General features: G+C 44.9%; 1 protein-coding gene across 1 annotated transcript in view; it reads left to right on the forward strand.

The window, feature by feature from the left end:
• Window positions 1-888: 888 nt before the first annotated feature.
• Window positions 889-16,807, forward strand: part of Ssu72 (Ssu72 CTD phosphatase) — a 104,505-nt gene continuing 88,586 nt past the window's right edge. Inside the window, exons 1-3 of the mRNA XM_075687042.1 lie at window positions 889-1,301; window positions 14,856-14,999; window positions 16,137-16,276. Coding sequence (XP_075543157.1) covers window positions 1,225-1,301; window positions 14,856-14,999; window positions 16,137-16,276 — 361 coding nt within the window. The 5' untranslated portion in view covers window positions 889-1,224. The remainder of the gene's footprint in view (window positions 1,302-14,855; window positions 15,000-16,136; window positions 16,277-16,807) is intronic.

The raw sequence follows: 16,807 nt of genomic DNA on the forward strand, positions 1-16,807 counted from the left end.
GCGCAGCGATATTGCTATGTAAAGGCTCATATTACTATGTAAACGAACGCTGTTTCCCGCGCGTGCAATGACGCCGCAAAGCACTCATTTAGCGACTTCATTCACTACCGCCCTTAGTCGGCGGACGGCAGACCTGAACAATGTGTCAGGAATGTGCGTTTACATTGCGAGATAAATGATGAATACTCTTTATTTTCTCTAAACAAGTGCGCGCGCACATGACGCACTTGGGTCATCTGCCATTTACACATTCTGCCGTGTAGCAGCACCGTAACCAGGTAATGTTACGTTTAAGTGATTGTGAAAAAGGCTCTTACCAGTACAATGTAGCACTGGCTGATCGGTGCGGCGGTCCGCGGGATGCGTCACAAGGAAAATAAGCTGGTAAGGAACCTGGAAATGAAGTATCAGGCAGCCGAAAGCGTAGGTTTGCATAGTAGAGGCACATCGAATGGAAAAGTGAAGTACTTACGATAGCTTACGCTAGCACAAGCCCCAAAAAATAAACGATCCACATCTTTGTCCAGTTGTTTGAGCGTAGCTCACCTTTGAGCTTGCCATTCTGGCGCCAAAAACCAAAGACGGATGTGACATCACGGACGCGAAAAACAAAGAATAAATGCGACATCCCGGACGTGACGTTTGGGTGAACCTAACGCCTGCGTTCCGTCGACCGGGTGAACGCAGACACTTTCCTGTGCCCCAAGCAAACGCCACTAGCCTAAAGACCGAAGTCAATCCGAAGCCTGTACTTCCCATCATTCCCATGTAGGTTGAGGAAAAAGGAGGCATTGGTTGAGGTACAGTGAACTAGAATAGTTCACTGTAGTTGAGGCAACGCTCATAAGAACCCCCGTAGACACTAGCGCCACATTTCCCTCTAGGGTATTTATTTAGAAACTCTACGGCGGGGCCTACTTGCTGCATGTGGCTATGCGTGTCATTTCAGATTCATAACCGGGTGGTGCTGTGTCCCTTCTTGTGCTGTCATGTGTGCGCACCTTTTCCTTGTAGCCACCTGGGCCAGATGACAACAATTTTAGACAGGAATCTCTCTAGTCTTCACTGACCGTTCATTTTCTTAACGTCGTGTGATCGCGCCTTGCTTCTGCGTGGGTATGGTCATTGCTGCTTATCGCTGCCAGTCTCTCGTAGAACGAAATCCGTTCGTCTTTGTTGTGGTCCATTGAGAATCCCTCGGGACAGTCGGTCGCAACCGCGGACATGCCCGGATCACTTCGGCTGGCCGTTGTGTGCTCCAGCAACCAAAACCGAAGCATGGAAGCTCACGCATTCTTGAGGTGTGTAGTTGGCGCTGCTCCGCCCTGTTGCGGCGCTGGTCATCAGTTCGTGTTTTTCACCGAGCCGCATAACGGAACTACCATAATACTGAGCCTATCGTGGCTGTGGTGAAGGGAACAACGCAAAACCCTGGTGTAAGGAAAGAAAATCTAGAACATGCGAGGTGCGAATGAATGACATCCGGGTCGTATTGGACGCGGTTCGCATACTTGTATGACAGAAGAGGTGTATTCACTGCAGACCTCGTAATCACGTAACCGCGTAATCAAAAGCAGTGGCTTATCCGCGCAGACTGAGCCGTTCATCACCGGACTTGTTCATGTGATTCGGAGTAGTTGATATCTAGATTAAGGCTTACCCGGGGTAACGAAACGCCCCAACAAGTACGCGTGAGGGGCCAAAATATAAGTTTAGTGCACAAATGCAGGCGCATAAAGCTGTTAAGAGTACTGATAACGGCGGCGAGGCACCGACATACATTGAAACTATATGCTTGCCAGATTTACATGCTAAAGCATAATTAAGAACCGACCTAGAATGCAGAATTTTTCGTCTAGTTTTATTTTTCATATAAATGGGGTGGATTCCATGACTGACGTCTGTATGCATTACTGATGGGAGAAAAACAATTTCGTATGCAGTGTACTTAGAAACATCCATTCGTTTCAGAAGTTCACTGGATATAAATCATTACCCTTAAAAATAACAGAAAAAGTGGCACTGCTATGTGGCCTCATAATGCCACTGCTAGTAAGCACCTATGTGTCTGTCTTTCGGTGCCTTTGACACAATACTTGCATAACAACCAACCCCAAAACGCAGGTCTAATCGGTAATGTCCTGAGATGTATGTAGCAAAATTGCTGTTTTTGCTAGTGCTTATGATGATAGGGTATCTTGGCATGCACAATTGTAGATGCACTGCTGCAGGAAGATAATTGTTTTAAAGACCTAACTCCATTTTCGGCCATTACTAAATGTATGTTGGTGAAATTAAACAAGATGCTAACCACAACAGGTTAAGTAAGGTTAACTGTTTCGTAGGGCTCCCACATGGGAGCCTTGTTCACAAATTAAAGTTATTTGCGAACAAGGCTCCTGTGTGAGAGCTAAATGTTTACCTCGCTAAACCTTTTGTGGTCAGTGTGTCGTTTTCTTTCACCATGCTCCATCCTGACCTGTCAGGATTCCGTCACACCCACAATTTTATGTTAAATCTATGCTGTGTTAATCTATGACACTAACATGTGCGGTGCTTTGTATGCTACTAGAAGTCCATGGCCAGCGTGAAAAGAGTGCAAATGGAGTCTGAGCTTGCTAGAAGCAATGATGCTAGTGTCGGGTTGTGTTCCAGCTGTCGAACGTCAACTTAGTTTCTTGTTTTCAGTTTACATTAATCTGTGACTTCACACTGGTGGGCCTCCACATATGTTTTGTCAGTCATCTTTTTTCGGCTGGTAATGTTCTTCAACATTGTGCCTCCAGAATGGCTTTCAAGGACCCCCACAATGTGAACCACAATAGGTGTCATTTGGCATGTGCAGTAATTTTGCAGTCTCGATTGAAATGTAGAAATCATCTGCAAACAGCACCAGTGTATAAATATTGTGCACCTGTAGGGCCTGTTTCATGTGCGAGCAAGCCCAGTGCTTTTAAAAAAAATTCTGCCCCCTTGTTTACAGAAGGCTATAAGACTCCCGATACTGCTCCAGTTGCTCAGGTCTTTTTGATATCGTGAGGTTTCAAATTTTAATGATCAGCAGTAAAGAAAAAGTCTCACTACAATTAGAAACAAAAGAATACTGGCCAGAATAACAAGTAATATTACCGACTAATGAGGAGTCTGCTTTGCAAAACAACTACCACATTTAACCTGGTGCACAGCTGCAGTCTTTGCTTTCGTAAATGATGCACACTGTCATCTGTCAAAGCCCCAATACACATTGTGACGCACAGCTGAAACTTGCACACCATGACTGGGATCACGACCTGTTGCTTCCTAGGCATTAACCTAGGAATTTTGGTTATACGAGATGTTATGTGCTCCAGGTCTGCCTCTGGAGAACACTAAGCAAGGAGTATTTCATCCAAGGCTTAGCATGGTTAACGAAGGAAGAATAATATTATGATTGCTGGGCACTTTTGTTGCAACACAAACTTAGTGCTCATTCTGGGAAATGAGAAGTGTGAGCAGCTGAGATGGATAAAATGAAGTAAACAAAGACTACAGACAGCTTTCCTGTCTCTGTATGTAAAGAGTCCCTGTACATTTCTCCTGTAGACAAGAGTTTTGTACACAATGTACTCTATCGCTGATTTTATGTTCTTAACATTGTGCCAAGCAGGATAATGTGTAACAAAGCTTCACACCAACTTGCCCCAAGCAGTTTTTCTGGTGCAAGCTCTCAGTTTGTACATTTGTAAATGCTGTCGGTGCTAGCGAATTGTTACAGTGTGCTGCCATATACAACTCTGTGCTCTTACTGGTTAGCGGATCTTATTCATTGGGAAAATCTACGGGGCTTGTACACAGTTGACCTTGATGAAAAGCAGGTGATATGCATGACATGATGAAAAATGCAGCTGGAGCTGCAGTGGCAGACCTTGCAACAGCTATTATCATCAGCCTATTCATGTCAACTGCAGCATGAAGGCATCTTCCAGTGATCTCCAGTTACCCATGTCTCGTGTCAGCCAATTCCAACTTTTGCCATTTCGGAAAAAACTGCTAACAAACAGCACCATGTTAACAAAGGCAAAAATCTTAGTGCCGACTTGCAGCTCAAACTCCTGTTGACAAAACGCACACATAAAAAAAATCCAATACAAGGAAGTAGTCTACACAAAACTTTCCAATAGTACAAGCATACTGCCTACCTACAGACACATGTGACAGCATCAGGACAACATGCTGTCACCAAGTGCAAACAATATTCCTTTAAGCATAACAGTGGGCACAATTAAAATGTTCACTTGCAAGTCGAAGCCATATCTTATCTTTTGTCTTCTTTCCTGGTGGTGCTGTCTTATGCAAAAAAGAGGTGAGGCGTGCAGACAGGACACAAGAGTAGAGAAGTGGACAACACGAACGAAGACTATCAACTGAAGGGAGCACTCAGGCAAAAAAAAAAGAAAGAGGACACAAAACTCATCTGCGCAAGCTCAGGGATGGTATCACCACGTGTCAGTCGGGTACATGTGCCGGTCTACGTGAGAGATAACTGTTAAAGCACTTAATCTATTCCTTACATAAAGTAATTGAAGGCTGACTTACACACGCACTTCCACCATTATAGATATGCCATGCCTCCACCGTAAGATGTGTATCTTCAGTCTTATGCCTGTACAATATTGCGCATTCATCTAACTCTGGCGTGCAGTTACAATCTCGACCCTGTAGTGAAAGATTAGAAGGCGATCCACCGGTTAACGACCTTTTATGTTCCATTAGCCTCTGATTGATACACCGTCCCGTTTGCGCTACGTAGAACTGGCCACAGCTAAGGGGAATTTTATAAACCACACCCATATGACAATCAGTAAAACTGTTGTTCTTAATGTGCTTCACTGGACAAATATCTGTTCTTTTTTTTGCCTTTTACTTGCTCCTGGGAGACGGCCCCCATTGGAACCGCCCCTACACCGATTGGAATAGGTTAGCCGTGCAACACGCGAACTTCCTATGGAGGATGAAACTTCCGGAGCTTTAACAAAGTAAGAGGAAATACCTTTCTAATAATTCGCCGTCAAATAACGTACTGGTTCTTGGAGATGCCATCGTAAGTCATACCCATAGAAAAACCCTCGCTTTAGGTCCTAAGCACTGTTTTAAGCCTAACATAAAACCCGTTGACGTTTTAAGCATACCGCGCTGCATAACCAGGTTCGTCCCGGAAGAAGAACGCTCGTACAGTATTTCAGATTGCATTGCTAGCATTAAACAATCAAATTCTCATTTTAAGATGTCTGACCCTGTCTGATTACCTTGTCGAGCCTAAACTTAGGCCAGTAATATCTGACAAGGAAGGTTATTTCGTAATTATACCAGATATGTATTCAGAAAAAGCGATTTCAACCATAGGAAAGAATTTACAGCCAGTAAAACTCAAGCCTTTAGAAGTTACACAACGTGCGGTTGACCTCTTGTCAAGACATCATCTTGATAGGGTTGTCTCTAATGTCAAGAAAGCAAAATCCCTCGCCTTGGAACTGTTTTTCTTGGCGAAGACCCATAAGCAAAAAATTCCTTTTCATGCTATAGTGTCAGAGAAAGGGACGTGGCAGGTCTGTGTCGCTAGTTACCTACAGAACTGCTTAGCTTCACAAGTTTTTTCAGACCACTTTTGCTTGCGTAATTCTCAGGCACTAGTTCAGTATTTGAGAGGGGAAAATGCTGGTGATTGTACAGCTTTTAGTATGAATATCGAAGACCTGTATTATTCCTTGCCGCATGAAGGGTTGCTAAATTCTGCAAATGAGTGCATTGAAGAACAAGTGCAAGAGTCGGCTTTTATTGACAGATGCAGTGTTTCCACGGGAGCTTTTCTAGAAATTCTTTCAATGTACTTGAAGTGGACGCTGATTGGGTGGAGAGGTGGCATTTTTTTGCAGAAATCTGGCATTTGTATTGGCTCAAAGGTTGCCCCCCTATTCTTAGCAATATTTACCTGAGTGAGGTTGACAGCTGCTTAGAGAAAGCCTTAGGTGACAGCGTTATCAAAATATTTCGTTACGTTGATGATTACCTGATTTTCTGCAATAGGAAAGAATTCGATTCCGCTGCTACCTCAGTAAGTGAGCAACTTAAACTTTATGGAGGAGGATTAAAGTTTCCCAAGGAATTTCCTCAGCGACGTGTAATTCAGTTTCTTGACATTTCCTTGGTCTTCGAACAAAAGCACGTTTGTTGGCAGTACTCGCCAAGATCTTCGAAGCCGTTGCTAAACTTTCAATCCAAGCATTCCAGAGTAGTAAAACACGGAATTGCCATGTCGTGCCTTAACTCTTCTCTCACCAGATCCTGCATGCGCAAAATGAGCGCCAGTTTGAATGCGCAGGTCCGGTGCCTATTAGAAGCAGGTTATTCTTGTGTAGCAGTGGCCACTGTGGCTGAGTACCTAAAGAAGTCTGTTTTGAGGGGGGAGGCGGGAACATGATTACAGAAAGCAGTAATAGCAAATAAAGAGTAGTGGCTATTGCGTGCATTCATTCAGTGTCGCACAGGCTTAAAAAAGTTGCAAGTGGATGTGATGTTAATGTTGCTTTCACTGCTCCCAATAAGCTAGGTAAGATATGCACTGCCGTACAGAGGAAAAAGGAGCAAGTAAAAGGCAAAAAAAAAGAGCAGATATTTGTCCAGTGAAGCACAATAAGAACAACAGTTTTACTGAATGTCATATGGGTGTGGTTTATAAAATTCCCCTTAGCCGTGGCCAGTTCTACGTAGGGCAAACGGGACAGTGTATCAATCAGAGGCTAATGGAACATAAAAGGTCGTTAACTGGTGGATTGCCTTCTAATCTTTTCCTACATTGCCAAGATGGTAACTGCACGCCAGAGTTAGATGAATGCGAGATATTGTACAGGCATAAGAATGAAGATACGAGCCTTTTGGTAGAGGTATGGCATATCTATAATGGTGGAACTGCGTGTGCGAGTCTGACTTCGATTACTTTACATAAGGAAGAGATTAAGTGCTTTAACAGTTATCTCTCACGTAGACCGGCACATGTACCCGACTGACACGTGGTGATACCATCCCTGAGCTTGCGCAGATGAGTTTTGTGTCCTCATTTCTTTTTTTTGCCTGAGTGCTCCCTTCAGTTGATAGTCGGCGTTCGTGTTGTCCACTTCTCTACTCTGGCGTTCTGTCTGCACGCCTCACCTCTCTTTTTTGCGTAATGAATCCTTACCAACTAGCTCAGTTTTCTGTCGTGGTGCTGTCTGTTTGCATTTTTTTTTCAAAGATCATGAATCGACAACTCGACTTGCTAATGACAACATGCATGCATATTTCCTACTCGTAACGCTACCCCATCCTCTGCCATCTGCATTGTGTTGTGCAAGTCGTCCAGCACCTAACTTCTCTATGCATTGCACTTCTTTCTTTTAACCTCGCCTGTAATATTGGCTACTTTTCTCCCTAATCCATACTGCCATTCCTGTGCCACTTAACAGCTATGCTTTGCTGTAGGTGCAGCGTGCCATACCATGGTTGATCCACCGGTGCATGTGTGTTATTGGCAGCACCTGTGCACAAATTTTTTGTTGCACTAGTTATTTAGGCAAAGAGAGTACTGAATCTGTTCTGCATTTAGGTAACACTAAATGGGGCTCTGTCAGTTCAGCGTGGCAAGGCTGCTGCCTGGATGGTCATGTTTCTTGTTCCCATGAAATTCTTGTTTTCACAATTTTAAGTAGCCAAGAGTAATTGAAGCCTCCACCATTTTTTTTTTAGCTTCTCATAGATGTGAGCCAAACAAGATGCTAGGTTGCAGGAGCATGGAGGCTTCAAGTAATGAACATTGGTCAAGTGAGGAACGTTGCTGGAGCCATTTCAACAAGGGGATTTGCCTTTATCAGAAAAAAAAAACTGCTTTTTAGCAGCATTCATATATGCCACTCGTCTGAATGGCGGGATCCTGGTCATCAGAAAGAAATTTACTGAAAAATAAAAATGGGTTGGAGCATGTACTGCAGGCATTACCAAGTCACGACCGGCAGCTTACCACTATCCTTGAAAAGTGTACTGCCATTGCAACATTCTACCATTACTAACATGTGGGACAGAAATTCAGAGTTTAACAAGGATGCTTGAAAAGTTAAGGACCACAAAATGAGTAACGAATCCAAAAAATGTTAGCCATAACCTTGAGAAGCAGGAAGGCAGCAATGTGGATTAGAGAGCAAACGGGAGGGCAGCTTATATTCTAGTTGGCATTAGGATAAAAAGATGGAGCTGGGCAGGCCATGTGATACGTAGTGCAGATAACTGATGGTCTATTAGTGTTATGTCTTTCTGACCTTTGTCTGCTGTTGTCACAGAGTTATATGGGTGCCAAGGGAAAGGTAGTGCAGTTGACTGCATAGATCTATGGAGCATGATGAAATAAGGAAATTTGCAGGCTTTAGATGGAATCGGCTAGTGCTAGACAATGATAATTGTAAATTGCTGGGAGAGACCATCGTCCTGAAGCAGTCATATACAGTGTGTTTCACTTCACTTGAGCCAAAATTTAAATACATGCAAATGCTATGTAGCTGGACAGAACTAAGGTAACATTGTTTGCCATTGCTTGGAGATGCTCAGATTATCTTTTGCAATCTGCATAATTAGATAATTAGTCTTAATCAGTTAATGAACTTCTCAATTTTTATAGTTATATGAAAAGCACCAATGAGAAAATTGAAGAGCAACATGTGAAACTCCTGATAGAGCTTTCTGTTGCTCAATACATGCTACATAAGGGTTTTTCCAAGCACGAAATAAGCCCACAAATACACGCAAAGTGCCTCGAGCGGCCAATCGCATGGCAATTTTGCGCTTATTCATGGGCTTCTTTTATGCTTAGAAAAACACTTACGTAGTATGTATTGAGCAACAGAAAGCTGTATCGGGAGTTTCTCATTTGCTGTACCATTTCCTCATTGACACTTTTCATCGTTATAATAATTGAGAAGTTGATTAAATAATTAAGGCTAATTATCTAATTAGGCAGAGTGCAAAATAATCTGAGTATCTCCGAGCAACGGCAAACATTACCTTGGCTCGTTCAAGCTATGTGGAATTTGCATATTTTTAAAGTAAGGACTTTGAGCTGCCACCTGAGGCCACCACAACAAAAATTGCCGGACCACTCTTCAATAAAGTTTCTTCTTCTTCTTCGGCTGAAATTACATGAAACACCCTGTATAATCTTACGATGATGGTAAAGTAGCTCACTCTCCCCCTTCCCAAAAGGAAGAGGAGAATTAGCAGGTGCACAAGGTTGAATGAGGGTAGGAGAAAAAAGCAACTCCTCCCCTCCCCCATTGTTTGTTCCTCACATCCTCATCCAGAAGACTCGCCACTTTTAAACATGTGGAATTTATCCTTATTATAAGCACCCACTTATTTCTCCCTCTCTAGGGGTTTAGGGAGAATTAGCTATATAAATGCTGCCATTATAAGCAGTACAGGATTACACTGTGCCTCATAGTATGACTCATTGTGTAATTTCATGGCAGAAGTCAGTCATTCAGTAAAATACATCTAGCAGGTAGAGGTAGGGACACAATTTAGTGCCTGGATAGCTCAAGCCATTATTAAAGTAACCGTCATTGCCAGGGTTACAATGTTCCTGTAGATAGGGGCAAAGGAAGCGCAGATGGCATGCGAGGGCTGCCATGAGAAGTTATGGGAAATTGACAAAGATGTGGTGGTGGGGGGGCTGCTGTTGGGACTGAGAGACGTAGTTATCCTACTCAAAACTTAGCGGACCTAGCTAAAATGCTGAGTAAATTTTTATATATGAGCTAAGTAGTCGTTACAGTTACGAAATATAATGGATGACATTTGTGGCCAGTTTGTACGAGCTTTCAGACTTTCTTTTTTAGAGCGCAGCTCTTTGGCGTCCGTTCCTGGGTTTCGCGTCGGCGTCGGCCTCGTAACCAGCTCCGCCCCCCTTTCATCCCCCCAGCGCTAGCAGCGACCGACTGATACCGCTGGATGCCGCTGACGCCGCTAGAGAGTCAAGATAACGTGACTGCATAGAACACCGTCGCCGCCATGCAGAAAGAGGAGGAAAGGGTCCCCCCCCCCCTGTTCTTGTGTGGCGGATAGGGTGCTCTTCAGTTGCCGACGCGCCGGTTATTCGTTGTCCCTGAAACCAACTCCGCAGCTGGGGTTGACTCACTATCGGCGTCAGCGGCATCAGTCAGTCGCTGCTATCTCTTCCCTCCTCCCTTTATCGTGTTGTCCGCTTGCTGCGCGCGCTTCTGCCCCCATCGTTTGCCGCTGGGTGTACACGCTGCCCCCCTCCCCCCTCTTCCTGCGAGTCTCCGGTTGTCAAAGCGCCGGCTCGAACTTAATTCCTTTCTTCGCTCCTCCTACAATGCAACCCCTGTGCGGTGGCAATCAGAGAGCCAGATCGGTGGCGGCGGATCTGTATATGTGCACCGCCCGAGCCGAAATTGCCGCTGCCGTTCGCCCTGTGCGGTGGCAATCAGAGAGCCAGATCGGTGGCGGCTTGACATAAAGACAAACAGCAATTTCCTAACACTTATGCGGGAGAACATCCCGTTCCTCTCGCTCGTAACGCGTCCCACGGCTGTGACAACCTCGCGAGGCACTTGTATAGATCTCGTCTTTGAGAATCAAGCATTGGTGTACCAAGTCGAACATATATCAGTCTATTTCTCCGACCACAAAGCTTCCTTCATGACTGTCAAGAACTGTTAGTGGAGTCTTTGTTAAAGGAATACGTGTGAAAAATAAAAAAAAAATTCTGTGATAGCGCATACATGTGTTGCTCGATTTCTTTGCCTCAATCTATCGAAAAGGTGAAACAGCTTATTTGCTGCGCTCAAATTTCGCATTAGGAAGTAACGTAATCGTCGGCAATTTTTCAAAGATAAATGGTATGGGAATAGAACTGATAAGATTTCTTATGATGTTTCTGTTTTGCTGTTATTCTGGTCAAATGTGGTCCTTAATGTAGCCTTATATTCTGCCACACAAACAAAACTAGCTCACCAATTTTATTGTCGCTACTCACCATCCAATTCAAGGCTGCTACCACAGTGTAGTATGCAACCTGAAAAACACCGATGGCCACATGGCAGCATTTTTTATTGTGCGCAGGAACAGCACCGAAGCGGGATAACAAGGAGAGATAACGCATGGGGCTGACTGAAAATGTGTTTAATTTTTTAATTAAATATTTTCTGCATAAAAGTAACAGATCTCACAAGGGACAGATGGGACACTGCGTAAACTACAGGCTTTGAGAGTGCACTAACACTATGAGAATGCGAACCAGTAACAATTTGTAAATGTTTTTGTGTGTAGCGGTGTCGCCCTCTGTCTGGTAAAGTGGCACTGTAAGAGCACTTCTGTAATCAACACACATAAGAAACCTGTCAAGTTCTTAGTACTAGAAAGGCATGGGTTGTGCGAGTGTACCATTAAGGACTTCACATGAAAAGGAACTTGCACATTTTTCATGCTGGTTTGTCTGGATGTTTAGTTTTTCTAACCTGTTTAATATAGTCCAATCCATTTATACAATATTATACTGCCAAGGATAATGTATTCTGATAATTGATGTCATAAGTGGGTTACAGAAAAACAAATCAAGAAAAAGATTTGAAAATTTTTATCCAAAGAAAAGCGGGTCACTTTCACAGTTTCAGAGCTGGCACTCTTTGGTCACCATTGGCTTTTGTGCTATAAAACCCCATACATCATCATCACTGTTTCAGAGAGAAGCTTTGCTTGCTTCAAGTAAAGCTTGCTGAAATTTATGTCTGAAAATCATCTAAGTGCCCCACATAGCATAGAGACAAGTCCTTCACAAAAATGAAGTTCCGTAGAGACAATAATCTGTATGTGGCCCTCTGCGTGAACACAAACTGGGCAGTCTGGACTGCTGTGTCGTTGGAGTCGTCATTGCCGAATTTCGTGGTTTTGCTGGCATCCCGCATAGCTGTTTACTCTCAAAAGCGGCTGACAGCAGGCACATCCATTCGTACAACCAATAACATGGCCTGGGCACATTTTAGAAAGTGGATTGTTTTAACGTAAAACTGCAGTTAATCCTGACAATGCACAGCTTCTCATTCTATATATTAACACGTGTACATGTTGATCTTTCTCGCCTGACCATGTTTCACCGCTTAACAAATGCTATCGCACAGCGCAGGACGCATCTGCATGTATAGGAAGTTTCTGGAATGTTATCGATGCTTCTATCCGCTGTCTGTTGTCGCCGAACCTTGTGGTATCTGATTTCATCGCGTGACACGAAATGTGTAGAACTTTGTGGAAGACACGCTAGTCCCTGCGATTAGTCTGGAACGTTCGACGACTGCTGTACAAAAGTCGACACGCTTGACCCGCTGATCAGATTTTCAACGATCGCCGACCGCGTTCGCCGCTATCGTTGTGCTATAAGTGTAGCCTGTTCTTGTGGGCACAGGTTCGCTTAATAAAAGTTAGTTTTGTCTTTCCTAGTATTGCTACTGTGTTCTTAACGTCACCACCACTTGACATCTGGTGGAGGTGCTTTTCGTACTGCGCCCTACATGACGATCCGACCGCCGGGCACCTCGGCTTCTCCCGGACGCTATCGAGGATACAAGAAAGGTATTACTGGCTGCGCCTAACCGCCGACGTTGCCCGTTACGTCAAGACATGCCGTGACTGTCAGTGACTCGAGACACCACCCACAAGGCCAGCCGGATTACTACAGCCGATCAAGCCTCCTTGCCGACCTTTCCAGCAGATCGGGATGGACTTGTTGGGACCGTTTCCGACATCGTCTGGAAATAAGTGGTTCATCGTGGCGACGGACTACCTCACCCGCTTCGCTGAAACTAAAGCCCTGCCGAAAGGCAGCGCAGCCGAAGTGGCAAAATTTTTCGTCGAAAGCATTCTGCTGTGACATGGCGTCCCAGAAGTCCTCATCACCGACAGAGGAACGGCCTTTACAGCGGAGCTCACCCAAGCCATTCTTCAGTACAGTCGTGATCAATTTGAAGGTGATCGCTCGAGCGGCGACCGAAACTAGGAGCGGCGCCACGTTACGTCATCACCGTCAGTCAAGAGTGAAACATCAGATAGCTTCCCTCTCTCTCTTTTGCTGTTCGCTGAGCAGCTGTCACTCCCGTCTGGCAACTCGAAGGTTTTCGTCACCGTTCCCGAGATAACCTGTGAATTCATTTCGACTGCCGTATCGGCTATTGCACAGAGGCATCATTGTTAGCCAATGTATGCATGAGGCAGGGACGCACACACATCATTGCCATGAAAGGGTAACAAGCACAAAAATGTGGCAAGTTAGACTTGGGGGTGACAGTTTCAGCCTGGACAAGCGTAAAAGGGGAAGAAGGCAGCGCAATTTTTATCTTCACAGTTCCGAAATCGGCCGCTATGCTGCTTGGAAGGCCCGCCGGTCGCAGCTCGAGCAATCACCTTCAATTTGATCACGACTGTACAGTCAGGCAAGGCACAGGAGGACAACTGCCTACCACCCGGAGACGAATGGTCTTACGGAGCGCCTGAATAAAACCCTCGCTGACATGCTAGCAATGTACGTCGACGTCGAACACAAGACCTGGGATGCCGTCCTGCCATACGTAACCTTCACTTACAACACGGCGGTGCAAGAAACAACACAGATCACGCCATTTAAGCTGGTTTACGGCAGGAACCCGACGACGATGCTCGACGCCATGCTGCCGCACGTCACTGAGGAGGAGAATCTTGACGTCGCTACCTATCTCCAGTGCGCCGAAGAAGCCTGACAGCTCGCCCGCCTACAGATCAAGAACCAGCAGCGTACCGACTGCCGATGCTACAACCTCCGACGACGCTTCGTCGAGTACCAGCCCGGTGACCGTGTTTGGGTTTGGACCCCAATACGTCAACGAGGACTCGGTGAGAAACTATTGCGACATTATTTCGGTCCCTACAAGATCATCCGACGTGTTGGCGAACTGGACTATGAGGTCGTGCCAGACGGCATTTCGCAGTCACAGCGGTGCCGGGCACGATCTGAAGTGGTCCACACAGTGCGTCTTAAACCCTTTCATGCACGCTGATGAACTTCTTTATTTTGTTGTTTCTTTGCTACGGGTGTTTTTCTTATTACGGGTTATTACTTTTGTTTGTTTACAGCATCGGGTCGATGCTTTTTAAGAGGCGGGTATTAACACGTGTACATGTTGATCTTTCCCGGGTGACCATGTTTCACCGCTTAACAAATGCTATCACACAGCGCAGGACGCACCTGCATGTATAGGAAGTTTCTGGAATGTTATTGATGCTTCTATCTGCTGTCTGTTGTCGCCGAACCTTGTGGTATCTGATTTCATCGCGTGACGCGAATGGTGTGGAACTTTGTGGAAGACACGCTGGTCCCAGCGATTAGTCTGGAATGTTCGACGACTGCTGTATAAAAGCCGACGCACTTGACCCGCTGATCAGATTTTCGACGATCGCCGACCGCGTTCGCTGCTATCGTTGTGCTATAAGTGTAGCCTGTTTTTGTGGGCACAGGTTCGCCCAATAAAGGCTAGTTTTGTCTTTCATAGTATTGCTACTGTGTTCTTAACGTCACCACCACGTGACAATATATAAACTGATATTTTTAGTGTGTTTTAGTACATATTTGCCAATTCCAAGATTGAAAACAGCTTATGGTCCGTGTTTTGTGTTCTCGCTGTCATCTTGTAAGATAGAAGGGCAGCTAGGCCAGGCCTGCACATTGTAAATAGCAGGCACAAGTTTGAGGCTGATGGCCAAACTCAGCTTCTGTTGGCTTTTAACCTGGCTCTTTTCTGTTCTCTCTGCAGCAAGAAGGGCTTCAAAGTACGATCGTTTGGTTCGGGTGCCCAGGTTAAGCTGCCTGGGTCAGCACCGGACAAGCCCAATGTGTACGACTTTGGTGTCTCCTATGAGCAGATGTACCAGGACCTAATGGAAAAGGACAAAGCCCTGTATCCTTGCTCACTACAGCCCCAAGCATATACGTACAGTCAAACCTCATTATAACAAAATGGGTTATAACACACTAATGGATCTAAGTAATCGTCATCTTAACGAAGCACATTTTTTTGTATAAGTTTATGTTACACTGTTTAGTTTATAAAGAAGGTTGAGTGATAATTCAGGCTACTTAGGCTGAAATGTGGTGGCACACAGTGCTGCTAGCTCTGACCATGTCATTCAGAACTCTGGAATTGTACTTCAGTGCTGTAACCTTGGTGTAACCAAAATCTGCTTTCTGTGCACACTGTGTGCTGGTCAAAGGCATACACTAATGCATAATTTATTCTGTGCTAATAGTGCTGAACACAAATAGAGAAGTGCTTGCCTTGCTACACAGAGGTTTCATACATCCTGCCCTGTCACGACCATTATTTCCACCCTTTGACATTGGCCCACCGTTATTGTCGGGCTCAACCACTTGGTGCAACGAATGACAAGAATGTAAAATGAAGCATACCATTGCAAAATGCCCCCTCTGCTCTCATGCACTTAACAATTAGTTGGCTTATCAGCATCTTGTAAACATTCCAGGGGTTGAATGTGTTTAATTTGATGCAATGCTCAATGCTGGGTGCCAGCACAAGGAATTGCTCTCTTTTTGTTTATGAGTAGTGCACATTAGTATTTGTAAACATATCAGTCTGGAATGGCGTTAACAGTAACCAAACAATTGAAACAACTTTGGATGCATTGTTGAAACATAGAAGTAATAACTTTTCAGCTTTATGCAACATTACAGAGTGCTGTCATGCTGTAAATGCAGAATAGTTCCGCCATTTTCATTATCGGTGTGTACAATTTTTGATTGCTACTGTATGCATTTTTTTTACTTTTTGCTGCTTTTATTTCATGATGCGGTAACATGTATTTCCTGCCACAAAATTTATTTTCCCAAAATGAGAAGTTTGTACCCATTGACAAATTTGTTGGATGTCCCAGAAGAGATTTCTCTGTCTGTATAAACTGACCTATCATGTTAAACTTCAAAGACCTCACCCCAGTTGAACTTTAACCAAGAAAGTATGTGACTGCATTCTGAAAGCCACCTCCTGCTGTATAGCTGCCTTGACGGTGTGCGACTGCAGGTACACGCAGAATGGCATCTTGCACATGCTGGATCGGAACCGGCGGATCAAGCCCACCCCGGAACGCTTTCAGAGCTGCTACGACAAGTTTGATGTCATCTTCACTGTGGAGGAGCGAGTCTACGACCAGGTTGTCGAGGGTGAGTAACACATGCTCTGTTGGGCTTTCTCGATGTCTTCGTACTGTTGGGCAGTTGGTCTGAAATCCAGGCAGACACATTCTGGTGAAGATAATTTTATTGTGATAGCAGTTATTAGGGCCCTCCAGCTGTGCTTGCGCGTCAGATGTTGGAGGTCACGGGATCTGCTATGGCTGCTAAGGCTGGCTGAGAAGGCTAGTGCCTCGATGTGCTACTCTTTTGTGTGGCTAGTGATCTGCTGAGTTGGAGGCACAGTGAAATGGTAAAGAGAGCACAGTATCTTTGCTTTGGGACGAGCTTGTGTGCTCCCTGCTGCCAGCTCTCCTCATCACTGTAGCATTGTGACCATGAGTGTTTAGGGGCATGACACCACGCATTAAACATGCATGGTGCTAGCAAGTGAATGTTTACTTCAATTTATACTTTCCACAATCTAGGATCACGTGAGGTAACGATCATGCTGGATGGTTAGGGTGATTCTCCTTGGCACACAGCGCAGCTGAAATGTGTGCGCAGAGTGGTGTCCCTGCT

Source organism: Dermacentor variabilis, chromosome 3 (assembly GCF_050947875.1).
Source record: "Dermacentor variabilis isolate Ectoservices chromosome 3, ASM5094787v1, whole genome shotgun sequence".
Taxonomy (NCBI): domain Eukaryota; kingdom Metazoa; phylum Arthropoda; class Arachnida; order Ixodida; family Ixodidae; genus Dermacentor; species Dermacentor variabilis.